The sequence below is a fragment of the Zerene cesonia genome, chromosome 17 (assembly GCF_012273895.1).
Source record: "Zerene cesonia ecotype Mississippi chromosome 17, Zerene_cesonia_1.1, whole genome shotgun sequence".
Classification (NCBI taxonomy): Eukaryota; Metazoa; Arthropoda; class Insecta; order Lepidoptera; family Pieridae; genus Zerene; species Zerene cesonia.
Window position 1 is genome coordinate 3,550,443 of NC_052118.1, and position 27,503 is coordinate 3,577,945.

The 27,503-nt window shown below is 33.4% G+C and overlaps 5 protein-coding genes across 6 annotated transcripts in view; 2 read left to right on the forward strand and 3 right to left on the reverse strand.

Moving 5' to 3' along the window:
- LOC119833501 (ER degradation-enhancing alpha-mannosidase-like protein 2) overlaps positions 1-4,312 on the reverse strand; it is a 6,597-nt gene extending 2,285 nt beyond the window's left edge. The window contains exons 1-7 of the mRNA XM_038357524.1: positions 3,953-4,312; positions 3,570-3,866; positions 3,092-3,335; positions 2,343-2,493; positions 1,870-2,049; positions 1,253-1,509; positions 79-323 (exon numbers count right to left, since the gene is read on the reverse strand). Of these exons, the coding sequence (XP_038213452.1) occupies positions 79-323; positions 1,253-1,509; positions 1,870-2,049; positions 2,343-2,493; positions 3,092-3,335; positions 3,570-3,866; positions 3,953-4,059 (1,481 nt within the window). The 5' untranslated portion in view covers positions 4,060-4,312. The remainder of the gene's footprint in view (positions 1-78; positions 324-1,252; positions 1,510-1,869; positions 2,050-2,342; positions 2,494-3,091; positions 3,336-3,569; positions 3,867-3,952) is intronic.
- A 954-nt stretch (positions 4,313-5,266) lies between these two features.
- On the forward strand, positions 5,267-10,531 carry LOC119833304 (cyclin-A1-like). Its single transcript, XM_038357289.1, has 8 exons — positions 5,267-5,649; positions 5,728-6,017; positions 6,574-6,805; positions 6,943-7,166; positions 7,577-7,781; positions 8,639-8,807; positions 9,214-9,352; positions 9,608-10,531. Exons 1-8 carry the CDS (start codon positions 5,503-5,505, stop codon positions 9,714-9,716), a joined length of 1,515 nt encoding a protein of 504 aa, XP_038213217.1. The 5' UTR covers positions 5,267-5,502; the 3' UTR covers positions 9,717-10,531.
- A 1,274-nt stretch (positions 10,532-11,805) lies between these two features.
- On the reverse strand, positions 11,806-23,266 carry LOC119833581 (tumor necrosis factor receptor superfamily member wengen). Of its 2 annotated transcripts, none has more exons than XM_038357649.1 (4): positions 22,955-23,266; positions 21,092-21,566; positions 17,847-17,975; positions 11,806-11,980 (listed from the first exon to the last, which is right to left on the reverse strand). In XM_038357649.1, the coding sequence occupies exons 1-4, from the start codon at positions 22,970-22,972 to the stop codon at positions 11,919-11,921; spliced, it is 684 nt and encodes a 227-aa protein (XP_038213577.1). In that variant the 5' UTR covers positions 22,973-23,266; the 3' UTR covers positions 11,806-11,918. The 2 variants fall into 2 exon arrangements, with proteins under 2 accessions (XP_038213577.1, XP_038213578.1); XM_038357650.1 differs by having other exon boundaries at positions 17,847-17,972; positions 22,955-23,265.
- Positions 23,267-23,620: 354 nt separating this feature from the next.
- LOC119833419 (transmembrane protein 41 homolog) lies at positions 23,621-25,845 on the forward strand. The gene is made up of 5 exons (XM_038357411.1): positions 23,621-23,886; positions 24,098-24,227; positions 24,319-24,447; positions 25,094-25,431; positions 25,581-25,845. The coding sequence occupies exons 1-5, from the start codon at positions 23,841-23,843 to the stop codon at positions 25,748-25,750; spliced, it is 813 nt and encodes a 270-aa protein (XP_038213339.1). The 5' UTR covers positions 23,621-23,840; the 3' UTR covers positions 25,751-25,845.
- A 98-nt stretch (positions 25,846-25,943) lies between these two features.
- Positions 25,944-27,427, reverse strand: LOC119833418. Its single transcript, XM_038357410.1, has 4 exons — positions 26,995-27,427; positions 26,602-26,923; positions 26,257-26,516; positions 25,944-26,051 (listed from the first exon to the last, which is right to left on the reverse strand). The coding sequence occupies exons 1-4, from the start codon at positions 27,320-27,322 to the stop codon at positions 25,963-25,965; spliced, it is 999 nt and encodes a 332-aa protein (XP_038213338.1). The 5' UTR covers positions 27,323-27,427; the 3' UTR covers positions 25,944-25,962.
- Positions 27,428-27,503: the final 76 nt, after the last annotated feature.

A 27,503-nucleotide genomic window follows, 5' to 3' on the forward strand; every position in this document is an offset into this window, starting at 1 on the left:
GACTGCTTTTAAGTAAAAAATCAGTATAAATCTCAGTGGCACGTGTTTCTTCCGACACAACAAAGTCCGAAAAAAACCCCTTGTCTTGCTTCATGGCAACAATACAGCATAGTTGGATCAATGGGATGAGCTTCAGTATTAAATATATATCCTCCAACATCGACCACACACTCCCCGTTGGGAGTGTTTATAACTGTGCCATGTACACCAGGATTGTGGATAAAGTTATCTGGGTCAAACAGCAAGTACAAATATTTGGTTGTTTCTGCGAGGAAGAACGATTCCATTCGGTCTTCTTTGCGATGGTCGCGGACGTCTTTTATCTGAAATTAATTATAACCAGTTGGAAAGAGGTATTTCTTATAAAATTTGGACCTTAAAGAAACCTGGATTAGGGTGAACATTATAGTGTACATCTAATACTTAATTATTTTTTCAATATTATTAAAAATATGTTAGTATGGCTGTTAAATATTATATTGAACCACACACTTTTCATTGATTCAATTTAAACCCAAAAAATATCATTTTAGAGATCAGTTTAATATAATCTGACATAGGTAGTTGTAACAAGTATAAAATATATTTCCTTTTTGTTTTCATTGGGCTACAATTGACATTTCATTTTTATAAAACTACGAAGGACCATTTTCGTTACCTCAGAAAGAAATTAATTAGATTTTTTCATCGCATATTTATGAGAAAATAAATTAAAACAGAAAATTTTGTGACGACTTCATACCTACATACGGTAAAAAAATTGGAGATTGCCAAATTTTGACATGATACAAAATAAAAGGTCTGATGCCTCTATTAGGACTTTTACAGTACTGCATTGTACTGTGAACTTGTCTTTTTTGTGAATTATTCAAGTCATTAGTTTTGATTTTAATCTCATTATCGTGTTGTGGAAAAAATTATACTTAAAAAAACTTGGGATTTACAATTACAAAAAAAAATTACAAAACTGGGCATGAGATTAATAAAGTGACACATGACAAAGTTTAAATTTTTTTATAAATGCTAGTTATGCAGGCTCAGGAAAAATTGTATTCCTCCATATGAATGACGTAATTTGGCGCTTACGACATCTTAGAATGAAATGTTGTTTAAACTCAAAAAGACTAATGCAAACTTAATACTTTTGAAAAAGCAAAAAATACGGGTACTTTGATTTTTAAACTAGATTTGATTTAAATTTTTATTGAAGTCCTGAGCCCTTAATACTTTAACAACAAGCTTGTTAACTTACCGTCGCATAACCACAGGGTGTCCTTGCACTATGCTGTATGCTTCTCAGAATATCTTCGCCCATTTGCAAAAGAATTGGATCTCTAGTTTCTCTATACAAATACATGATGGATTCTATAAGCTCTGGTCTGAGAGGATAACTTTCTCGAGAAGTTGATGCTTCTCCTGTGCCAAGGTTATATACTTCAGGAGTGAAACCATATTGCTTCCATACACCATGGTAATTGTGGATGATGCGCATGGCTGTATCACTTTCACCTAAAACATAGAAAAAATATTGGAAAATTACACTTATACAAGCAGCTACAGTCACTTTTTTTGTTGTTAGTCGTAAGTGATCCGAAAGTATACTCAAAATATATTTGAAACACAAATTATTGACAATTTTAAAACATCTATACATCTTTGTGACACAACCATAACTAATATGAACACTTTTTATTGTACCCTACTAATATAATAAATATGAAAGTAACTCTATCTGTCTTGTTCTTCACGCCAAACGCACAGAACCGCAAACGTTTTTTCTTTGCATGTGTGAAAACATTTCTTCATTGTACGAATTTAGGCTCGCAACTGAGTGACACATACATGTTTATATTTTTTTAAATTTCTCACCAATAAGACTGAGCAATCCTGGCCAATAGGACTCGAGAGACTGGAAGACTGGCAAAGTCACATGTCCTCTCAGCATAGTGGCCCACACGTACCAGTCATCCTTCTTCAAGTATTTATCGATAACCTCGCGAGCTTCATTAAACATCGACATTAACTCGGGCCTCTCTAGTAATATTGCTCCTGCAATATGGCAATGTGGTATTTCATGTGAGCAAATTATTTATAGTACTTAGTAAGTAACAGAGGCTCAGTTGGCCCCTTGTTAGTAACATGACTTTAAAATATATAAATAACTATGTGAATAAATATAATTAAAAATTAAAATCAATAATAGGTACATGTCGAGATAGTTATATAAAATAATTCATATTTATTTTGCTTAATATTGCCCTCTCTTAAGCTTTGTATTGGGGGCAAAAGTGGTGGAAAAGGCAACTCACTTTGATAGTAAGTGAGTGGTACTACACACTAACCTTTAACTAGATATTCAAAATATGAGTCCACTCCTCCCCCTATCCCAGCATCTTGTGCAGTCCAACGGCCCGACATCACATCTATGTGATTGCCCACAAGACCAATTGGTGATCTATGGTGGTATAGGGCTTTTAGTGCATTATATGCCACCTGTGAAAAAAAGGAATAATTTTGTGGATTTTAAAGTATGTCGCAAATTATGGAATTAAATATATCATATGAAAAGTACAAATATAACATGAAACAGTAAATATAAGTACTTGTATTTTAAAACAACTGGTGTAAATTTTTAAGTGTTTCTAGACTTTTGTGTTGGTACTCTAAATATTTGTGATAAATTGTTATGATCCAATTAAAATTAAAAAATGTGAAAATGCAGCCTGGAATTGTATTAAAAATATTTGCATAGGGAGTTTAGGCACTAAATCACACATTTTTCCATTTATTATTAGATATGGCAGAAAAATAGTATTATTTGTATGAACACAAGCACACTGTATCTAAACATACCTTGATTTGATACAAAAATAAAAATATGGAAAAGAAAAATAATTTAACAGTTATTTAAAATACAAACATGTAAGAAATTATATGCTTATATATTGGTACCAGTTACTAATTAAATAAATAAAAATAATCATTTACATGAAATGACTGAAAATATCAACATTCTACATTATTCAATTATTCTCTAGTATGTTTTTTGCTGTTTATAAATAGAATATATTATATATTATTTTAATCTCACCTCCTCATACAGTGGATCCCCAGTTAATCTACTTAGAGTACCAAATTCTATAATAAATGTACCAACACCAGCAGTACATGTAATGCTAGTTTCACCAGGAGGTACGCCTGATCTCAAATTAATTGTTCCATAAGGCATGCCTGTTGTTGTATCAAATGCAGCTATAAGACGCTGAGCCACATCCTCGGCCAGCCTTAAGAGAGGACCATTGCAGGGCCAGCCTGGTTCTAACTTCATACCTGATCTAACATTTCAATAAAATAAATTGCTGTACTGAAATCTTTGTCTGTGGAACACATAATATGACTCCCTGTCGTTAAAAATAAATTTAACACTATTCAATTAATTAGATTTTTGGTAATACTAATAATAACATAACCTTACAAAAATTTAATTTTATGCAAAGATCAATTAAAATACATTATATAATCATCTAAAACTTAATCCAAAAGTCAGTTTTATCAAGGTTTTGACTTACTTATGTGACAATAGATGTGCACTCAATAAGCCACCTATTATTCTTATATTGGTTTCAAATACAGACACATTGATATCTGTATCAAAGTTTTGTTTCTGAAGAACAATATCAACTACTCTGTTGAACTCAGTGTAATTCCCCATTATAACAAGCATGTCTAGAGCATCTATCAGTGTGAGAGAGTAGCTGCCCCATGTATCTACACCGTCACAGCTTAAGGGTCGCAGTTCATCATACGGGTAAGCATAATTTAAATAACTATCATATGCATGCTGGAACATCTCACGAACTTCTTCCCTAAAACATTAGACATCAAAGAGTATAAACTAACAAACTATGTAGTTAAAACTAATGAAGTTTTTGTGTTGCATTGCTTCTTTTACCTTAACTTAATTATATCTTCTTTCTTATATTCTCTAATAGTATAGCACATTTTACATAAGCAGATAATGATAATGAAATAAATATGCACTCTATTTATTGAGCACATTGTCGTGGTTTTTTCTAAAGCGATATAACAAAACAGAAAATCGAGAGATTAAACTAAAACCGGAAAGTAAAGTTGACTAGAAAAATTATAGTATAAAGAATATAATATTTAAAACTATTTGAATAAGAGACGACATTGCAATTTGCGACTAATTATAAACTGGACAAATTATCTTTACGCATAAATTATTATAATATGCAATTGCATAAAAAAAGTACACACAGGGATTTTACTAAAAAAAATTAAATTTTTGTTTACTTATTAGCAATTGACATAACATGACAATTGACGTTGGAACATAGATGTCCGATAACGAGAACAGATTAATATTGTACCACAGAGTAAGTAATCATAATAATAGTCAAGTACTATACTATTCTTTAAATAGACTGTAGTAGTAGAACAAGAGGTAGTACTTACTTAGTGTTTGTTCCTACTAGGTACCTACAATTACGAGGGCATTTCCATTTTTCAGTCTGACTGTCTATTGCGTGACATTTCTATGAAAGGATTAAGCCCCTATTCTGAGTCTTTCAATAGTCATTTTCATCAGCCGTCATGAGGGTTCATGGACATGCCGGTTTCCTCACGATGTTTTCCTTCACCGTTTTAAGCTGTGGTGATGTTATCCACATGTGCAGATAAATTGAAACACCAATTTGTTACCTGCACGCTCGCCCAGAACCCCGACTTATCGATTTTGAAGTCACTCACCAGTAAGCCACCACCACCTATACCCTCCACACTGGCCTATACCCTCAGCAGTATTTAATTTTTGATTATTATAAACTCTATATATTTTCTTCTTTTCCTCACATCTTGAGGTAATTCTTGCAGTTTCGATATCAGAAAATTTGTTTTCTATATATTTGAGAAACCAAAAATATCGAGGCGCGTGTCTAAGTTTAAAGGCTAAGCACGCGAGCGAATCGCGCAAATTCGCGTCCTCAAAAAGGCGAATCAACGAATCTTTACTTTGCTATCGACTTCGATATTCGATAATTTATTTAAATAACACATACCAACAGGGGAAAGACGAATTTTCTAAATAAATATTAGGATATATTATTTATGCCTTTAATTTATTATTAATATTACAAAAGCTTTAAAAAAAGAAAAGCAAAACTTAACTCTATGGCTCCTAAAGTGTGCTTCCTTGCTATTGGTTAAAATTTAAAAATATCATAGTTAATAGAGTAACGTAAATTACAACAGCTGAAACCATCAACATGTCTGTTTTCCGTTGACGCTTCCCTGCGTTTTGGGGGTGATTTTAATTTTTTGCGGAAATATTTTAACTTCTACACTCAATTTTTTAACAAAATGCATTCATAAGTACCTAGTTGCAAACGTATTTCCGCAAAAACTCTCAGTCTCCTCATTAGAATCCCGTGTTTCGTTTCATCAAGTTCAACGGTTATTGTTTACGGGAACAGCGGGGCAATGGCATCCTTTAGAATTCACGACGATCAAGAAAATTCATCATTAGGATTAAGAAAAGATGCTGACGTACTTGCTGCTGCTACACAAAGGCGCGCGCTGGGAGATCTCAGCCAATTCGCCTGTAACCAGAACCGCAATGTAAAACATGTAAGTTTAGTTGTAAATCGAAAACTATAGCTTATTATCTCATATGCTTCTTATATTTCCATTTCTTTCATAAACTAGGTTGGCATGACGAAAGGGCCATGCAAAGTTCAAGATGAGAATAGGACCGTTCGCCAGATAAAGAACGAAAAGAATATTGTGCCCCCCGTAGCTCAATTTCGCGCCTTTAGCGTCTACGAAGATAAACCAACTGAAGCAGAGGTGAAAAAAAGAGAGCCTACTTTCAAACCCTTTATTGCCAAAGATATAAAAAAAGACAACTTCTTTATCAATGCTGCAGAAAATGTCAAGGCTCTTTGTGCTCAAGCAGAGAAACATTGTGAAAAACCAAAAGAGCTGCCTCAAATAAGGTATGTACATGCTATTCAGTTTTGAGTGTTATAACAAAATACTCTTTCGTATTATTTCACACAGTGGTAAGTCATTGGAAAAGCTTAAATAGCCTTAACCTCACACTCTTTGGAAGAACATATCACATATTGGGACGGTGTCTGTTATGTGTATTATTTTGTAGTTTGATAAGTGTAAGTTTCTTTAAAGATGTTCTTTGATCATTGTTGAACTAAAATTTTAATATAAATTTTTATTAATATTTTTGTCATCTATAATGTAATTTATGTTTGGATGTAATACTTTTTCATGATAGTTTTATAATAAGGCACACATGTTTTAATGACACCTTGTTTGGTATAACACACTATCATACAGTCTTACACAACCTCTCTTCAAGTTCAAATATTAGTTTTGTTACTATGGAAACAAATTTTTACCAACATTAAATTGTTGAAGTAGTTAAATATATTATGCAATTAGTACTTATGTTATAAACAAAAAATGCTTTGTTTGACCTTTGGTTTCCATGGTATTTTTAATTGATAATCATGTTTTGGAATACCTTTTGTATAGACCACCTTTGCAAGAAAAGAAAGATGGCCTCGAGAAAAAGGTTGAAAAAGATGTTGTTGAATCTCCGATGTCTGTTGTTGACTCCAGTATACTGTCCATGTCAATATCAAAAAATGAGAGCCTTTTGGAAGAAACTGATGAAGATGCTACTACTGCTCAGACTGACAGAGAAATGTTCTTCCATGTTGCTGAATATAGACAGGATATCTATGACTATATGAGGGAGATCGAGGTATTAAACAATTGTAATTCATCAATCACATTATTGAAATTAAGCTGTCATACTACTAGTTTTTGTTTTTTTTTCTTTCATCTTTACTTAACAGTACTAATAAGTGCCTTCAGTTAATAAGTATGCATTATTGACAGGTAAAGAACAGAGCAAATCCTCGTTACATGCGAAAGCAACCCGATATCACTCATGTTATGAGATCCATTCTCATTGACTGGCTGGTGGAGGTATGCGATGAGTACAACCAGCAAAGTGAGACATTGCACCTCGCAGTGTCCTATGTTGACAGATTCCTGTCCTATATGAGTGTGGTTCGCACAAAACTGCAGCTGGTGGGCACTGCTGCCACTTATATTGCATCGTAAGTGATTTATTATAGCATTAAAAACAATTTTATATAGAAATCTGGCATTTATTTATACATAATACATATCTAAGCAAAATGTAAAAATGTAATATAAAATTGGAGGTACTGAATGTAATCCAAAATGATAATGTAGATATATATTGATGATCTTTTCTTTTTATGATTTATGATGCTTTCTTTAAGCATCCATGCACTGGATTTGAAACCCATTGTAATTAAAATTGAGGTTACATATTTAAGCATGGTTTATAGCTAATTTGTTCTACTTTTCCTTTAATCATAATACATTTACCAGTTTAATTCACCAGCAATATGTAAACAAATACAGTGTGTTGTAATTATACGTTCATTTTAATGATACATGAAATGAATAATTTCATTCATTAAAATTATCTTTAAAACAGGAAATATGAAGAGGTGTATCCGCCAGAGGTCTCAGAGTTTGTTTATATCACTGATGACACCTACACAAAGAAGGAGGTGCTACGTATGGAACATCTCATCTTAAAAGTTTTATCTTTTGACCTCTCCACACCCACCTCACTGTCTTTCCTCTCACACTATTGCATATCAAATGGACTTTCCAAGAAGACATTCCATCTGGCCGCTGTAAGTATTTTTGGATTCATGTGTATCAAGGTAAAATGTATCTTTACTTAAGATTGTGACTTATATACTATAAAATACCTTGTGCATCTTTGATATTTCTTCGTCGTAATCATAATCGTAATTGTATTCGTAATTATAATCTAATTGGGTCATTGTTCTATTATTTTAGATTAGAATAATGTTTATTTCTTTATACTTTATATTAACATTTGACCCTTATCATTTTGGGTAGGAGGAGGTGCTAAGGCTGCGAAATGCAATAAATTTTGTTACCATACTCTTTAAGTATTTTTAGGAAATTTTTAGTGATAGTTACCTAAAAATTTTTTTAATTCCTATAATAAATCTTAAAAATTTGTTAGAAAGTTATGATACCTGTGGGGTGTCACAGACAAATTTATTCTCCAATTGGGAAATAATCATTGTTCTCAAGTAGTAGTTCCAATGTGTTACGTAAGCATTTAATACATACATTATTTTATTATATCAATAAAGTTTCCGTATTAAAAAAATATTATCCTCTAACTAGATAGTTGTATGTATGTTAGAATGTTAGCGTGTATTTTAGAATTTTTATATAAATTTGCTTTTGCCCGCGACTTCGCACGTGTAAAATCGGAGTAGTTGAGATGTTATAATACATATACACTTTCCTCTTGAATCACTATCTATTAAAAAAAACCCCATCAAATTCCGTTGCGTAGTTTTAAAGATTTAAGTATACATAGGGCCAGAGAAAGCGACTGTTTTATACTATATAATGACAAAGTCGCTATTTCCCCATTAAAGTGTATTCCTATGACACGGGTTTATGCTGTAACTTCCGATACGAACGATATTTTCAACACCGCTTGCAGTACATAGCGGAGCTGTCGCTGCTGGAGGCGGACCCGTACCTGCAGTTCAAGCCGTCGGTGGTGGCGGCGAGCGCGCTGGCGACGGCGCGCCACTGCCTGCTGTGCGAGCGCGCCGACTGCGCCACGCGCCGCGCCGACAACGCGCCGCACCCGCACTGCGCCACCATTGGTGGGGACTGCTACTTTTTTATATACATTTTTATTTCCAAAAAAAAACATGGCATATCAAGATGTTATTATTTAATAATTGTTCTTCATGTTTCGTACTAATATGGGATTAAATCACCTACAATCAAATAATAACATTAAATTAAATCTATTGAAAGTAGGTTAGAAATTATTTGTAGGTATGCAACCTTTTGGTAGAAGTGATACTTTTCTTCTTTTGGTATGAACTCCTTAACAAGGTTATAAACTACCCAAGTTGAAAGATGTTAAATTTTTAGGATCTATGCCTGTGTTTCAGTATTTTCTTTTCAATCTAAAGACTTGAAGATCAACTGGGTTTACTAGACTTGCATGAATTTATCCAAATTTCTCTGATAACCAATGCACCGTTTTCCCGTGTGGAGCAGCGTGGCCGGCGGCGCTGGCGCAGAGCGCGGGCTACTCGCTGGGCGAGCTGGGCGCGTGCCTGCGCGAGCTGGCGCGCTCGCACGCGCACGCGGCCGCGCAGCCCTACCAGGCGATACCCGACAAGTACAGGAACAACAAGTTAGTGCACACGCTATAGTTGCGCCGGTCCTACCATAGGAAAAGGATATAATGAATTATGTTGTTTACTATAGTCCGTATGGATAAAATAAGAGTGTTCTCTCGTCTTCTTCTGCTATCGCTATATCTATATATTTAGTACTTAGTTTTTAAAACCAAGATACAAAGGACAATTTCACTCTTACCTGTGCATCCAAATGGTAGTAAAATTGTACATTCGGTTTACTATGTATTGTAACACTTTTTCTCCTACAGATACGACGCCGTTTCAACAATTGAACCGAAGCCCATGTTCGCCATAGCCAAGTACCAACCTCCCGCGCCTGCCGCCGCGCGCCCGAGCGAACCCGCGAGAACTGCCTAGTATACTTAGTAGACCTGTAGCAAATGTGCCCAAACCCTAGTGCCAACGTGCCAAACGGTAAACTTAGCTCAATCAGTTATGGCCTAAACATTGCATAACGAAACTTGGAACATACCATATGGCACATATGTCGAATTGACGCAAATTGCTTTGAACGTTTGTATCAAGCCTTAAGAATTTATGAATTTCCTTGACTTGGCTTTGCTCTAATGTATGTGTTAACTCATTGTGGTGACCAACTAATACTTTCTTTGGATGGTTAATAATTTCATGACGAATGTCCCTTCCATTTTTCTGCCAAGCTGGCAATTATCATTTCATATGAGCGGCTGAAAACTGATAGTAATCATTTCATTGTTTGTCCATCTTGTTTGCAAAATTTTCAGGTTTTTCGTATATATGTGAGCAAAAAACGAAACAATACAGATGCGTTTTTAAATTCAGCGTATTGTGATTTTTGAGGACCAACTAGTTGATAGGTTTGGATAATTATTAGTCACACATTAGGGTTAAATTTAGTATATTATCATTGGCTATAATGTTACTGACGAATTTGCATTTAGCGCTGCTAAAGTATTTTAATGTGTGAGGACAAGTCTCGTAAATTTGGTAAATAATTTGAACTGCCAATAATTACGTATTACATGTTTGTTAGTAAATTATTATTTTTGAGATATAAGGTATGTTTTTAATGTTGATAAGTAGTTTTAAATGTAATTTAATATAATGAAACCACATATTTTTCTCCAGTGTTTCTAGCGGAGGTGAGTTCGAGTACCTATTTATAATGATAATATATAGTATTATTAAAATAATCCCGCTGTTTTAATTTACCTAGTAAATATAAAATATGTGATTGGTTATAAATATACAAGTACTGTAATATATACTCTGCACAAAAGTACTGACGCCTTAGTTAACATTGGTGTTCATAGCATTGTTTTCTCTCAAAAAAGCATTTTTATTACATATGGCCCTGTAATCGGTAAAAACTACTTTTAAATATGAAATGAAATTCTCCATGTTGCTTCTCTATTGTGTGTATTTATACATATTTAGTCTGCTATTCCACTTGGAGCAGTGCTTTTGTTTGGTAGAAAAAACAGGCCCGGCTCGATTGCTGAAGGAGGCACCGCGGTACGGCCAGCTTGCCGCTGGTGCTGAAAACACGTTTAGCGTGCTGCAGTCGCTCACGTAGTCGAAATTTTTATTGAATCAGCAGAGTTAATGTGAAATATAGACTGTATTTTTGATGCCATATCAGAGGATGCAAATTATTCTACCTAACTAATGTTCGCGCATTGCAAATTTAAAGGCAAGTGCTCTATTAAAGTGGGAAGTAGAGCGGGTAAAATCTTTTTAGTGAGAGAGTTACGCACCTGTCGTAAAAGCTGCGTAGTCGCGGCTCCCAGAATGTCATATCCACAGTCATTATTTTTGTATAGTAGGTATGTCGCCATAAATTGTAATAAAACCATACGATTATAATTTAAGTCGCTAGGTAGCAAACTGAATTCATTTCTGACCTGTAACATTTGCTTTTTAATGCTTCATATTCCGATAGATGATAATGCGAATTATATTAAAGTACTTCTATTTCTGTGTAGTTTTTTAATAAAATCAATCTAAGCATAGCATTATCACGGTATTACATTTATTATCTGTACCTATTGTAACTATCATAATAAACGCTCATATATTTTCAATTCAACGGTTTCACATTGTTAGATAATTTGCCGAAAAATTATACGTTAAATTGAAAGCAGTACGATAAGAATTTTGTAGAAAATTCTATTTTGAAAATTATATCATTTCTGAACGACATGCTATATATAGGCTATGTCTTTTTTATCCCAAGCGGATAATACAAATTATATAATATTATAATACAGCCTTATTATTTGACTTAATTTTTATTGTTGAATAATCTTTATAAATAAGTATGAATCCTCCAAACGTGTTCCAACGGTGAAATATTTTTTTAAATCGGTCCAATATTGCAATGAAAGGTGAAAAGGTTCCTGATATTAGCGCTTTCAAACGAACTCTATTAGTATATTAGTAGAAGTGTCTGATATAAAAATGCGGGTAAAGTTATGTACGTCGTTTATTTCGAACTAAATATATTACTTCATTCAATGTGATGTGCGAGGTTTCCATATTATATTTGTACTTGCATGACTTGCATATAGTCGGTGGTAATTATGGGGAGTGTTTTTCTTGAGTGTACACGTTGCCAAAGCCTTTTTTAACAGTCGGTGATCCTGGAATGAAAAACGGCCATTATTCATAAATGCTCACATTATAAATTGCAATAGCTATTACATAATACTCGTTGACAATAAAAAATCTTCGCGCTTGTACGGAGTCAATGCTAATTGCGGTTTGTAGCCACTGTATTTGAATTTACGACGTGCGTGCTTGAATACGGAATTCTAAATGGTTCGCAGCTGCCCGGCTGCAGCTATTTTATGTTCCAGACTTTACGACTACTGCTTTTTTGTTTTTTACAGATATTTCTAGACATATTTTTAATGATTTTGAGATGACCTTTAGTAAAAAATATCACAAATGAAAATCATGAAGTAACATTATTTTTAATAATTCAAAAACAAGCTTTCATCATAGTAATGTATACGAAACGAAACCGTTTCTATCCACAGATAGTTCATAAAACCGAACTGGCGTTGTGTTTATAAACATTCATGAAATTGGCAAGTGTGCGGGGAACGTGCGAGAAATGCCTATTTCAGTCTGGATTTCCAGGAAGTTTCTATATAAACTACATCTATTTCCAATTTGAATATAGCACAAACTTTAAACGTTCTAAATCTTCGTTCCGTCTGGTTTTCGAGACAAACGATTTAAATTTTATTTGCGAACGTCTGTCTGCTTTGGACATGAGACGATCTGCGTAAACATCATAAATCATTCCCCTTTCAGGCCGGGTGTTGCGACGATGTATTTAAAGAGATGATAAGGGACGAGTTTATGCGTCAGATATCTTTCGTTATGATTGATTTTCAAGGGCCATTCATTTTACCGCATGTGGTTGTGTGTAATAACAGTCAACGTATGCAGTATTATATCCCTATATTCTTATTTATGATCCGAGATTTATGCACATCATACTTACTGCACGTTAACCAACTCTAAAGATGCGGGTTACGGGTACAGAATCAAGGCTAACTGTTAAATTATTAGTTATGGTACCGTGATCATTAGTATTCTTTACTGTACAAAGTCGTGTCCACGTTTTTGAGAACGTTAAATACAATAGTATTAAACGTGTTAATCTTTATCACAACAAGGGCTGAAGCGCATTATTAGCCTTCGTTTTGTCGTGCTTATAGCACCTCAGTATTATACAAGCGGACGTGCTCAGGGAATTAATTATCTACATGCATACTCTGCTTGTTGTTGCGTTATAACCGGTAACGTAATGCAAAGGACCTACATCATTGATTTACTCATTACGATTCAGTATTCTCAGGAACTTAGGATTTCAGAACTGATTATCTATTCAAATAAAATGATTAAGTAAACTTTCAGAGGGAATTCCCGTGTCCTCTTGTTGGGTATGAGACAAATGCCATCTGTTTCACGGGCTGATTTTTCATTAGGTGACCAGCTTTCTGTGTCAAATCGAGCATTTTTCTTTTTGATAGTCGCCAACGGGAATCGTAAACCCAAGTAGGCTCGGTTCTACGCTTTTTACACTATGTCAAAGAGGCAGTCTCAACAAAGGCAGGTACTGATTAGTTGCTTTCGAAATAAAGTAGCTACGTAGTAGCTACGTTGCAATTACTATTATCATTACTAATTTGAGAAGCGTTGCGAGACACGGTGTTGCCAGGTGGGTTTATTGACATTACGTAAGTTTATGCTTTTAGAAAACAATCGATCAGTGTCGATACAATAAACTGACGATTGTGACGTTTTGCATGTTAAGAGGTCGGTATCGCTGCCACGGAGCAACTTCCGCAGCCCCAAAAGGAAAGGAAATTCACGAGTGAATTAGCAATTAAATACGTGTGTGTGATATGAACCGAATCGATTCCCGTGACAGCAACAATAATAATATGATTAAAATAGGTATTCAAATACGTACATGCAATGTGCATTAGTTATATAATATACAAACTGTTCTTGTTAAAATTGTATACATATAATGAAATGTTCCGAAATGTCTTTATATCTGTAATTAATTAATTCTATACAAATGCTTGAAAAAATATATACGAATGATTCTAGTTTTTAAATATTGAAAATTCAAGGTCCCTCTAAACAGCAGAACTAAGTATGTATGTATGTATATGTATCAAGTACCTACATATTACGGTAACTGCGGGCCTAGACAAGAGGAATGATCGACAAAATTAACTTCATAATCTAGACAAAGTTAACTTCATAAACTAGAGGCTAGAATATGTTTAAAATACATATTTGATTAGGTATACGGTTAACATTTTTTATCGAAATTTACAGGATTAGTAATTATTACTAACAATTGTTTGTTATGTATTTATTATATTCACTTTAAAATCTCCTGGCAATTTTCATGCGACATTAGCAAGCAAACGAATCTCAACAACGCTCATAAATCTTTAGACAAACATGATTTTATTTTCGCAATAAATTATCTGCACGATGCGTTTGCATTGTTGCTTTTGTTCTTAAATCTGTATAAAGGAATACTGGCGACCCGCCCTGGCTTCGCCTAAACCATCCCCTTGAATCACTCTGTCTATTAAAAAAACCCCTTCAAAATATGTTGCGTAATATTAAGCGTACAGACACTCAGACGGCGGAAAGAGACTTTGTTTTATACTAAGTTGTGCTGTGGATTAGTAGATACATGATAGATCGATAGTAAAAAGAATGTATCGGATGGTCTATTATTGACTACGCAAACATCTTGAAGGGAAGCTTTCGGCTCGTTTCCTGGCGCAGAGAAATGGGGCCGGCCGTGACGCACGTTATACATCTACATCCGTTCATATTTATAAAAACTAGATTTTTTTACTCATTCCACTAATTAAATTTGTCGAGTTCTCTATAACTTCCTGCCAACGGCGCTGTCGAATACCAAAGAACGATATTTATGATTTCTTTTTATTTTTTTGACAAATCATAAACAATATAGGGTCCTAATATTCGATTTTTTTTCAACTGACTTCAAAAAAAGAGGATGTTCTCAAATTGTTTTTGTTGTGTTTGTTTCCTTAGAACTTTTGACAGGATAAATCGATTTTGACGATTCTTTTTTATATGCGTCTTTCTACTCAAAAAAATAGGTATCTAATCTCCATTTTTGCTTAAAGGCCTAAAAAGCGCCAAAGTTGTTAGTGTAGTTGAACTAATTATTTCCTTGAGCGTATCTGACTAGAGAAACCGTCTCTGATCTCTTACCACGGTCGGAACGCTCTACTGAATAACAATGAGTGCCTGAGTTCATTGTTACTAAGAAGTTGTTCTGTTTATTCTATTTTGTACAAGATTATAAATAAAATGGAACATTTCTGCATAAGACTAACTAATTCTCAGAACACCTGTTTGTAAGGCATCTAGAGTACGAGTATCTCACGAGGCACGATGTGGAGAATAACATTACTTGAGCTAAATATGTGGTTAGTAGACTTTGTTTAGGCAGTTTACTTATTGGCTAGGTTAAACCATTTTATATATGCCGATTTCAAAGATGAAAAAAATACTCCAAAATAAAATATTGTCACGAAGAATAAAAATTATAAGGAATATCCTCATGTACCCAATTTTAAAGAGACATTAAAGAGGCCGTACATCTATTCATGTGAAAGTTTTTGCCTCTCGTTTGTCTGTTTCTGCTGTTTCATATTTCGTTTTGTAAAGTTTTTTTTTGTGTTTAAATAAATACTATTCTTTTCATACAAAAAGGAAGAAGTTAATTATAAACAACAATTTAATTACGACAAGTTTAAATACAAAGCTGAGTGAATAATTTTGTTGAGTAAATATTCAATAATTGTTTCGATATAACTCAAAAACTACTAAACCGATTTCGTTCTTTCCAGTAGCAAGATACATCCGGATTTATCCCGTCTCAATCCGGGCGATGCCTGGTCAAGCAGCTACTGTTGTTATAATCTAATTAGTTTACAATCGTAAACAGTTCAACGAACCCATAAATATCGGACCGATACGATTATTTATGTTTGATTGTGGTCAAAAATCAGTGAGCAGGAAGTGAGAGGCTTCCCGGCGGGCCGAGTGAAACCTCGGGAGCGGAAGCAGTGTGGTGCGGGAGTGCCGAGCGACGGGCTTGCATTACAAATTACTTCTTAATGAATGCACGTGCATTCTTCCAATCTTGATATACAATTTAGCCTTTGAATGTTTACGTACTACTTTACGATGATATATGGAGGCCGTGTGATCGGAGGAAGAGAACCTGTAGCTATAATGTGGATTAAGGTTTATCAGGTAATTAAACAAATGATACAGCCGACTACAGCCACTCTTATGGGTAAGCTTATATAGGGATCAAATGGTCAATAGAAACTAAATGTATCAATAACGTGCCGTTAATGGATTCATGGAAATTAATATATAATCTAGAACAAATGTTCTTCATCACTTATCGATACACTCATCTATAAATCATCATCTCGAATAAGAACGAACATGAACTCGCATGTTAAATAGGTCGAAGTAATTGTGTAAACAAAGAGCTATATTCATCGTTATTGGAAAAAACCTTGTTGTTGACTGATAAATCCTCATGACGTTCATTCGTTAGATATATTGACGATTTTTTTACTTTTAGACTTAGTTTCAAGTAATTGAACGTTTACCATCACACCAGCCAAGATAAAAATGTTTACAAAAAATTCCAAGTTTGCTTTTGCGAAGTCGGCAAAAATTTCGAGCAGAGTCATGTCTAATTTACAGCGCTGTATAAAATCGGGCACTTAAGTAAGCTTTTTCTGAGACCTATAAAAAGATCGTTGCCATGCAATTCCTAGACGTTGAATCAATATTATTAAAATAATTTCATTATCATTTTAATAGCTTTGTTAGCGGTCGGTGTAAAAATGAGTGTTAATAGCAATTTGTTTTCTGAAGCAAAAAGTGTGGAGTAGGTACAGTCGGACTGGGTAAATTTTTTTTTTTGATTATATGAATTTTTGTGCGGTTTTGGTGGCATCCAACGTTGCTTTAGGTCATTCATTCATTTTTAATAAAACGGAAAAAGTAAAGAAAAATCGCCAAAATGTCGAAGGCTTAATATACATGGAAAGAGGTAAGGGTAAGTTTGCCTATCGCTAATGATTTATTTATTTCTGACTCAGAGATCCAAACAAATATACAATTAGAGATACATTAGTACAATAACCTAAATTTATGTTAGTATACCTACACAGATACAAAATTTATTATATTTCTTATTTCAATGTACATGAAAATCTATGCAATGTCGATTATAATTGACAACGAAATAAAATTTAGTAAAAAAGATAGCATAACCATACTCTAATTATGAAACGTATTTTTTGAAAAGCGGCAATAAAAACTTAATTATAACCGAAAAAATAATCAACCGGCTGACGATAAAATAACTAGTAATCGTAAATGCAGCGTTAACTCGTAATTTTTTTCAGATTCAAGTCCGTAGGTATAACCCGGTTTATTCGAGTCACACTGGCATGCGGCCAGGGTTGCCCTGCACGACCTCACCGTTAAACGAAAGTTATTACTGTGACGCAGTAAACATTCCTTTTTAGGATTTCTTTTTTGGTATCTTTAAGTCATGCGAGCGCTTCATACGCAAGAATGTTATAGGTTAATGCACTTTCTCTAGTTCCCTATTGTACCATTAGCTGCGTAGCGCATTTAAATCATTGTCTTACCACGTTTACCGTGTTTGGAGCTAAATTAGTATTCAAAAGTGGAAAAAAACAAATTGCTAAATTATTCGGTGCATCATGTGAAAAATTCTAAACGTGTGAAGCAACATCGGCAAACATACAAATCTGTTGGCCAATTGACATAATCAAAATAAAATAAAATAAAATAAAACAGAATTAAAAAGGGAGTATAAAAAGAGAAAGATACGATATAGAAAGGAAAGAAAATGTGCTAAAAATTTACCTAGCAAAGCATCTTTGCCGGCGTGAATGTTGCAGTATATGTGATGGTCGGTGGCCACCAACGGCTCGGCTGGAGCTTCACCACCAGCTTCCATCAGTTTCAGCTTAGCTGATATATCGTGCACATCTGCTAAAGAAAATACATATATTTGAATATGGTATTAGTTGTTGCCTTTCATAAAGATACTTGGGGTTGTAGGGCGTCAAATTTAAAATTATGGAAGCTTTCTCGAAACAAGTTTTACTATAGAATTAGTAATATTTTGCTATCTAAGCTAGCTAAGGAAACCTATATAATTCTATACACTACCTTAACTACTTCAAAGACCGTCTATGCAATGAATAAAATAATTATTGATGTCTCTTTCAACTTTCTCTTTAAGGCGGATCTTTCACAATGCATGATACAAAATATATCTACAATCTACAATAATAACAGTAAATGTTCAAATTTCTTTTTCCAAATCCGCCTACACCTATTGGTCGACTTCGTGATAGTTACAAATATTGTCAAATGCTAAATGCGTTACTATCGCATACTTAATCAAGTAAATATTTTTATTTTTTGGGTAGTATCTAAAAAAACAAAAACAAATATGAACAATGTAACATTGTATCTACTTTTGGTATAATGAAATGCATACAAAAACCACCGTTAGCCATTGTTATGATGTCGGTTGGGCGATCAGGTCAAAATTAGTAGCGCACATGTTCAAACAAACCCGCATTGTTTACATGCGCTCGCGCCTATTTGCGCGCCGCCACGGAGCCAACTAAAACCTGGACCATGTGTGCTCTACAGTATTTGCTCTACCTCGTTTTTTCTATTACTATTGGTAGAGTTCCTTCCTAGCTCTGTATCAAATTTTTGGAAAGGTCTTGAAATTTTTGATAAGAATGTTTATTGGATTTCGATGTATGTTACTCACCAGTTATAGGTATAAATGCGAATATGTAATAATGGGCATATGATTTTATGTATTATATATGTCTCCTTATTTGCCAAAAACTATAAAACCAGTGTATATTAAATTAGCATTGTATTTTGGAAGAACGATTCGATATAGACTACATTTTATCCTGAGCGCGCAATAGAGTGATTTTAACTCGAAAGTTATTACTGTGACGAAGAATATGAAAGATATATGCGAAGCCAAAAAGGTTGGAAACTGTTAGTGAAGATTAAATTTAACTTAAGATTAAGTTTCAGCCCCAGAAAGATCTGAGTTCTTAAATTTTGTTACTTAAGAATATAACAAGAAACCAGGACTAATGCGTTACGCGCTTTTAAAAATTTAACAATTCCAAATATTCCAATTTCATTCCATTTTTATTTCACACAACTTGTATTTTAAATTTGTTAATTATGGAAAAGTTAGCTATTATGCTTACAGTGTTTCTATGAATGAAATTCCTCTATGAAGTGACACAGATTTGAATGAGGAATGAACAAACCTCCAAATAAGAGTAGCGGATTGTTTAATAGTTTAATCTTTTATCATTCAAGGGACGTCGTAGTTTCGTTAACGTTACCTACATGCTCGAGTACGCCCACATATCCACATTAATACATGGAGGTCGCATGATCATCACCGTCCTGAATAAATAAATGTTTTTGGTACTTAGAAACAGCTTGTTTTACAACATTGCGGTCGTTTGATTTATATTTTTTACGATGTTCAGTATTCAAACATACGAATTATTGATCTCGCCTCGTTATCTTTTTGGGCTCACGTCGCTTATATGTCATATTTTTGAGTCAATATAAAGCCTGGAAATTGGTAAACAGGGTTTCACAATAGAGCCACCTTTTTGTGGAGAAATTTTGCTATTGATACACTATGTATACGCACAACTATAGCTTTGAATGTGTATACTGCTAGGCTATAAACTTTAGGGTTTTATATCTAGCCAGTTTTATAACTTCATTTCATTCAAATATTATATCATAGCACCAATAAAACTTTACTGCGCTTCACGAAATTTGTTTTCTCTGGCGCCTTTATTCAAATAAATAATAGTCAGAAGATATATGGATCATAGCCAATTATTATATTTTTGTAAACAAAATATTCATACCGTTAAACGAGATACATACATACTACGTTTTACGAAAACAGCTGGTAGGATTTCGATGTGTATTATTTGGCAAGAAGAATTTCAAGACAGAAGAGATAAATATAGGGGATTATAAAGGTTTCTTCTAAAGGTATAAAATCTAAAGTACTTCTTTGCTCACGTAGTTAGTAAAATTGCTTAAGTTCAAAAAATAAAAATGCATGTTTATAGCTTGCTTGCTGCTGCACGTTCATTTGTGAGCCAAATTGAAAGAAGTAGGTATTACTATTATATAAGTAGCCTCATGACGAAATTCAACATTTTCCTATTTCTTTAGTAAAAAAAATACTAAATGAATGTTATGGTTTCCTTAATAATTTATGGTCTTTGAGGCACCGATTTACTCTGGATTTATCCCCAATACGTTCGCACGGACTGCCCTTTGGGAGTCTTATTAAACCCAGGCTCGGAGACATTGAGAGGAAAAGATGGACGCTGGCAGTGAAAGCAAATATGATGGCTCGTAGGTTTGCATGTTGTTCTGATGAAGAAAGATAAAACCTATTTCATGCGTAGTATCTTCATACACACGTGTAAAAGGACTGCTTAGAAGCTACAAGCAACCTATAGTTAGTCATGTTCGACAGTTGACAGTATACACCGTCTTTATGTTATGCGAAAGAGAAGTACAGTGCGCCGTGTACGAGCCTGCCCCAACCAAGTCGTACGCTGCATAGCGGCTCGACTGCTGATATGTGTACCACTGCTGCAAACTGTCTACTTCCCATATAGTAATATAGTAATGGCTGACATATCTAGTGGTGAGAATAATTGAATTAGTAATTGAAGGCATGCTAAAACATACCTAGCTAATTTTAAAAACACTTGCTTCTTGTATTTATAAAAAACTAGCTGCGCCCCGCGGTTTTGCACGCGTAAGTCCGTATCCCGTGGGAATATCTAGATAAAAAGTTGCCTATATGTCATTCCAGTTACTACGTACCAAATTTCATTGCAATCGGTTCAAAAAAATTTGCGTGAAAGAGTAACAAACACACACACATCCTAACAAACTTTCGTATTTATTATATAAGTAGGAAGGATAGGATAGAACAGGATAATATTATTATTAAAACGAAATTATAAACTAGCGATATAGTAATAACTAATAAGACTTATGATTCTCACCTGACGTAAGCGCTTGTTTCAATGCCCGCCACTGTCTCGCATGGTAGACGGATAGGGTAAGCACCACTACGAAAAAAACAATACAGCCACTAACTGCTAAAGTCAATGTAGACGTTTGTATGTCCCAACCACTTTCACGAGCACTACTCTCAGTCACTTCACCGCTGTAGTCCGAGTATTCGTAATATTCGTAATCACTAGATAATTCACTCGCGTTTGAGTCATTGTCTTTTCGTGGTGTGTTAAAGGGCCAGATGCGGACCTCGTAAAGCGGTTGGCAGATGGTGTCCCTATGTATCTCACAGGGGAACTTGACGGCGAGGCGGCGTGGGTCACAGCGGGTGCAGGGTTTACAGTCGCCATTTTCTCGATCCCACCAGGTTTTCCCGCGCTCGCAGGCGCCGCCGCCCAAGACGGGAGCGAGCGTCAGGATAGCGATCAGCAAACATAACCTGAGTATCTCTCCTCGCATTACCTATTAGGAATTACATATAAAGAATAATTATTCACTTTAAAAATTAAATTCACGTAACGATATAATCAATTAATTAAATTCAAACTATGTAGGCATCACTTCGGTATAGGCAAGACAAATGATTATTTTAATTTATTCCTTTTATTTAGTTCCGTATAGTCCCGATAAGTCCTGTACCTGTACGAAGCCCTTACTTAAAACTCAAAAAAAAAGTTTAGAAGTAAAAGTAGGTATTTCGATGGTTGTGATTTAAAAAAAAAAGTGAATAAATAATTGTACTAATTATAAGATAGTGAAATCGTTATGGGAAAGATAATAAGTAAATAAATGAGAAATAGAGCATTAGCATTCTGGCTTGCTATAAACTGTAGGTAATATTATATCATTTAATCTGCGCTAAAGCGTAGGGCTTTTAGAACAAGATACAGGTTTAAGGCTTGTTTCTTATCGTTAGACGTTCGTTTGCAGCTAAAACTTTCTAAGCCGAGGCTTTGAAAGACATGTGATTATTATCAATTGTTGTTCCTTATATTCAAACACACTAGGAACATGAATTTTATTTACTTATCTACGTACCTAAATACGTATTTATAGTGCATTAGATATAGTTCAAATTGCAGCTATATTAGTTAGGACTATATGTATACTTCTACCAAATTAGCTAATTAAAATAAAATAATTAGTAATTTCTGTGTGCTTGGTGCGCAATACGTGCTGTTTTCTTGGTAAAATGTAGCGCGTAAAAAAGGCATGCGTATAATCCTAATAAAAATTAATGAATCTTCATTTTTTTATGGTAATAGAGGAATGGTAATAACGAAAAAAAACAATGATAGGTTGTAAGACTTAAGAGCCCAGAAAAATAATTATTTTTTCAATCTACTAATAAGACGTACAACATAATATAATAGAGGTTTTTCTAATCCCAAGCATCAAGCAGAATAGCTAAGTATGTAGGTGTATGTTTATACAACATAACCACGTATAATTAAGAGATATTACATGTATATGTTACTACATAAAAAATGCTACTTTATAAAAATTTATTATCTAAGAGCGTTTTAGCAGCATCATAGCGAAAGGTATTTTTAATAGAGGGCTCTTAACAAAATTAAATTGGATGCTCTTAGAGCACATGATCACATCGTTGCTTTATGATCGTAATATTATATTGATAATTGAACGGAATATCGTGAAAATCCGGATATATTTGGCAGATACGTAGAAATATTCTAAATACTATTTGTTATGAAAAAGATAATCAGCTAGATAAGAAAAAAAAAACAAAATTATGTGGGGACCTTCCTACTTCTTGTGGAAATCAGTCTCAGTAATAATTAATCACATAGTATTCTTAGTGCAAATAGGTAATAATAATAAATATTTACCTTAAAGCTTAGATTCATGTATGTTACCTATGTCTTCAAAAAGGTCCACATCTCAAATTAAATACACTCCAAACACTGATTCTTTTTACATAACTCCTGGCCATCTAATTATAAATAAAAATATGTTCATCTTTAAGCACACACTATTCGTGATTTTAAATACTATAGATATATTTAATTTATTTATGAAATAAACTCAATTAAATGATAACGGATTCTATAAATGCGCCTACGCTTTATTGTTTAAATAGCGTGACTGACAAATCTTAATCGAATCGACACTCGACAGTCCGTTGCCCAACTCAACTCCCGTATTCCGAAGTCAAACCGAGTTTAGCAAGAACGAATAGGTCACAACGAATATTTATTATAAATGTAATTATTTTGGTTCTTCACCGCATGAACATAAGATTTAAAATTGGTTAATGCTTGGTTGAGTGATGATCGGTTGTGCCAGCAGTGTTACTTTTCTATTTCTGTTCATCAAGTCGAACTATGTAAGAAAAAAATTAAAAGAGCTTAATAATTAATCGTAACAATTTTAAATTATATATATGTTACAAAAATTACGTAGCCATACAGTTACACATCAAAAAACCATGTATCTAATCCATTAAAAAAATATTTTTATACATGAAATTTGACTGACGTTCGATCTTATTTCCATCAATGTCATTAGTCAATAGTTCAAAGGTTTTTACATTGTTTTAATTTTTTGTGGATTGAATTGTAATTTTATTGTTTCAATGTGAGGTTCGCAATAAACATTAATTAACAAATAATCGGATCATTGCGTTTTATTCAATACAACATTTTGTAATATTTAGGTGCATAAAATAATAATATAATTAAATATTTACCAGTATTTAGGTCTCGAACTCAAAACATGAGCGCAATTAATCGGAAGAACAATAGAGCACAAAATGTCCAAGGTGAAAATATTCAAGATCCATCAATATCATCAACAGTAATGAACATAAAACCAAGAGTGTTGTATAGGCAAAATGACTGCATTGGCTTGTTTGATCATCTTCCAAGTACCATTTTCCTTTATTTCCTTACCTTTTTCCATTTTTTTTCCTAAATCGCTTGAGAACCGTGATATTAATTGGTGTCAGAAACTTATAATGATTTCTATTTCAGATTCACACAATACTGCATCTAAAGTGCCAGTTTTATCAACATCTACAGCTTTAATTCTCGTTCTTATTATATTTTTGTCTTCCCTTTTGACATTGAGCTTTATTTATAGGCAGTTTCCTGATTTAGATGAGTAAGTTATTGTGAGAATTTACTTAAATTGTTTGCAATCTTTTACATTTTACGTTAATTTTTTACCAAATATATTGTTTTTTTTCATGAAGCCAGGAAAAACAGCATATAAAGTTACCATGGGATCTGGAAGAGGCCAAACAACTTGGTCTTGTTTTAGATAGATACAAAGACAAGTACTTTTATGAAGTATTATTGGGAGTAATCTTAGTATATATATTGTATCCTTTTCAAAGAATATTAGTTGCTGGCCCCTGCTTTGCCCAGGTTGACCCAGAACACATAATAGCTTTGACACTTGGTCATGATTTATTTATTTATTTATTTATGCTTTATTGTTTTGGAATAATTACAAATTGAGACTTAACCTAGGGAACATTATCACAAGTGGCGGTCTTATCGCTAAATAGCGATTTCTTCCAGACAACCGGAAACAAAAAAATGATGCAGCGTTTTAATTGTAATTTTTTACATTAGCTCAGTAGATACATAGATTACACAATACAACCTGACAAAAATTAACTGTTTATAATATTACTAGCGGTCCGCACCAGCTTCACCCGTGGTACATATATAGCACATAGCATTCCTCAATGAATGGGGTATCTAACAGTGAAATAATTTTTCAAATCAGACCAGTAGTTCCTGTTCAAACAAACAAACTCTTCAGCTTTATAATATTTATTTTTTTTACAATTATTATTTCAATTGCTTAAAATAACTTCCAAGTTTTAAATATCATTTAGTTTGAATAGAATAAAAAACAAATTGATGATTAATATTCATTTAGACACCAGTCTAATGACTTAGAAATAATTATTTTTTCAGCCACAATTTACTATATAACAACCTTAACCAGATGTACAGTTTGCAAACATTTGCAATTCCAGGGTCAATATTTCTCAGTATTCTATCCGGATTTCTATTTCCGTTCTATTTAGCATTAATTTTGGTTTGTTGCTGTTCTGCTATAGGAGCGAGTTTATGTTTCTTTTTATCTAATTTACTTGGGAAGAGATTGGTGAAGAAATTTTTTCCCGAAAGAGCCGCACAGTGGTCAAAAGCTGTTGAGAAGCATAGAAACAACTTGCTCAGTTATATTATATTTTTGAGGGTGACACCATTCTTACCTAATTGGTTTATAAATATGTCCGCACCAGTGATTGGTGTACCTCTTGTGCCATTTGCATTAGGAACCTTTATAGGTGAGTTATATATTGATTAAAAAAATATTTTAGTCTATCTTATGGGGAAAGGAGATTTGTCTTGTTGTGATATTGTGCTTGTTGTAATAATTAAAATGTTTATATTACTTTCTCAAAACTTAAAATTCTAAATCAGTATTTTTTTTTAGGTATAGCCCCACCTTCATTTGTGGCCATACAAGCAGGGCAGACTTTACATACATTGACTTCAACAAGGGATGCATGGTCATGGACTTCCATAACAGTCCTTAGTTTGTTTGCCCTAGTGTCATTAGTACCTGTATTATTAAAGCAAAAACTAAAAGAAAAGTTTGAATAACTATTTATAATTTTTAGTTAATTTATTTTAGACAAATTAATACAAATGGGTTTGATTAAATGTTTTAACATTCCAAGTGGAGTGTATTGTTTGAGGCAAGCATGTTTTATTTTAAAATTAGACTTTTAAATCATTTTAATAATTAATAAGAAGTATAATTCATAGGTAATATAGGTAAATAAAAAACAAAAAGGTACGTCAGTGACTCTTTTTCAGCAATAAGAACCAACATGAGCAATGAATGTTTCATTATGTAAAGTTTGTTGGACAGTTGGTCTCCAGTACCACCAGTTGTACCACACTAAAATAAAATAAAAATATGAGAGTCTAATAATGTGTGATAGCCAAAATGTATAAAGCATAAGCATAATATTTCTACTAGTATTCCTTATAAACTGTTTATATTTGTAAGGAACTCAAGTATTTTTAAAATGATGACATATTGAAAAATGTAGCACAGTATGTAGCAAAGCAAAATTATTCATAGTAATTTCAAAAATACTTACACAAATATGACTCTGGTAACTTTATTTCTAGAGATCTACATTGATGTTTGCATTCATCAGCAGGTGCTAATGTAACAGTTCTCTTTCCACTTAATACTAATAAAAATGAGAAATTACATTCAGTATCTGGCACTTGAAATTGATTTCCATCTGTATCAATAATTATAAATCTTTCTGAGCTTTGACCAAATTTTGGAACAATTTTAGGTCTTGGAATGTATTGCCGTAATATTCTTGCTGCATTCAATGTGTTAATTTTCCTACAAAAATCATGTTCTTGCTCTAAAATATTTTATGATTAAATTTTGAACACAGTATAGTAACAAATAAAGAATATTTGCTTACCAAATATAGAGGTTGTGATTTGTATTACTATCATGATTGTTACTGAACACATCTTCAGGTGTTAAATAATATTTATTATTAACTAATACTTTAGGACTCTCCACATCAAATACCTTCCTATTTCTAACATATAATTCACTTAATTGTATCCATGACAATTCTGTTTGTTTAGTTAAATAAATCAAGGGTGAAATGTGCTGCCTATGTGAATGATTAGGATTCTGTATTTCTCTGACATTTTGAACATTACTACAAGGCCAACAATCCATATCCACCACCGTAAAGTAAGGATTTTGGAGTAAGCATGTTTCTTGATGCAGGCCTGTAAAAAAAATATTAAAAAAATTTAATAGAAATGGTTTTTATTGATAATAAAGTAGAAACAAAGATTACCCGTTAATCCTGGAAAAAGCGATAGAAACGGAAGAGAAATTTGTCTCCAAAGCCGCAGCCCTGGATAAATATATTCTTGTACATTGCAAATGATACAACTATAAATATATCGGTAATGTGTAGTAACAGCTATTACACACGAAAGAGCAAATACTATGCATAATATTTTAAGCCATAGTTTGTATTTGCGTTGACTTGAGTTTTCTAGATTTCGAAGGGAATCTAAATACATCCGTCGGAACTCATCCTCGCGAATACCTGCATCAATGCATTCTTTTCTTAATCTCTGTATATCGTTGGCATAATCATGCAAAATTTCTTCAGTCATTTATTGATTGGAAATAGTTAATATTTACTCATTTATTAAAGTTTTCAGTAATGTTAGCTTATTGACGATGACGGATGTGCAAACTACAATGTTGAATGTACATATCAACTTGTGGTTATCAATGTCAGAAAAGTCACTGTCAGTTATTATACATATACAGCACAGACCATATACTTAAAAA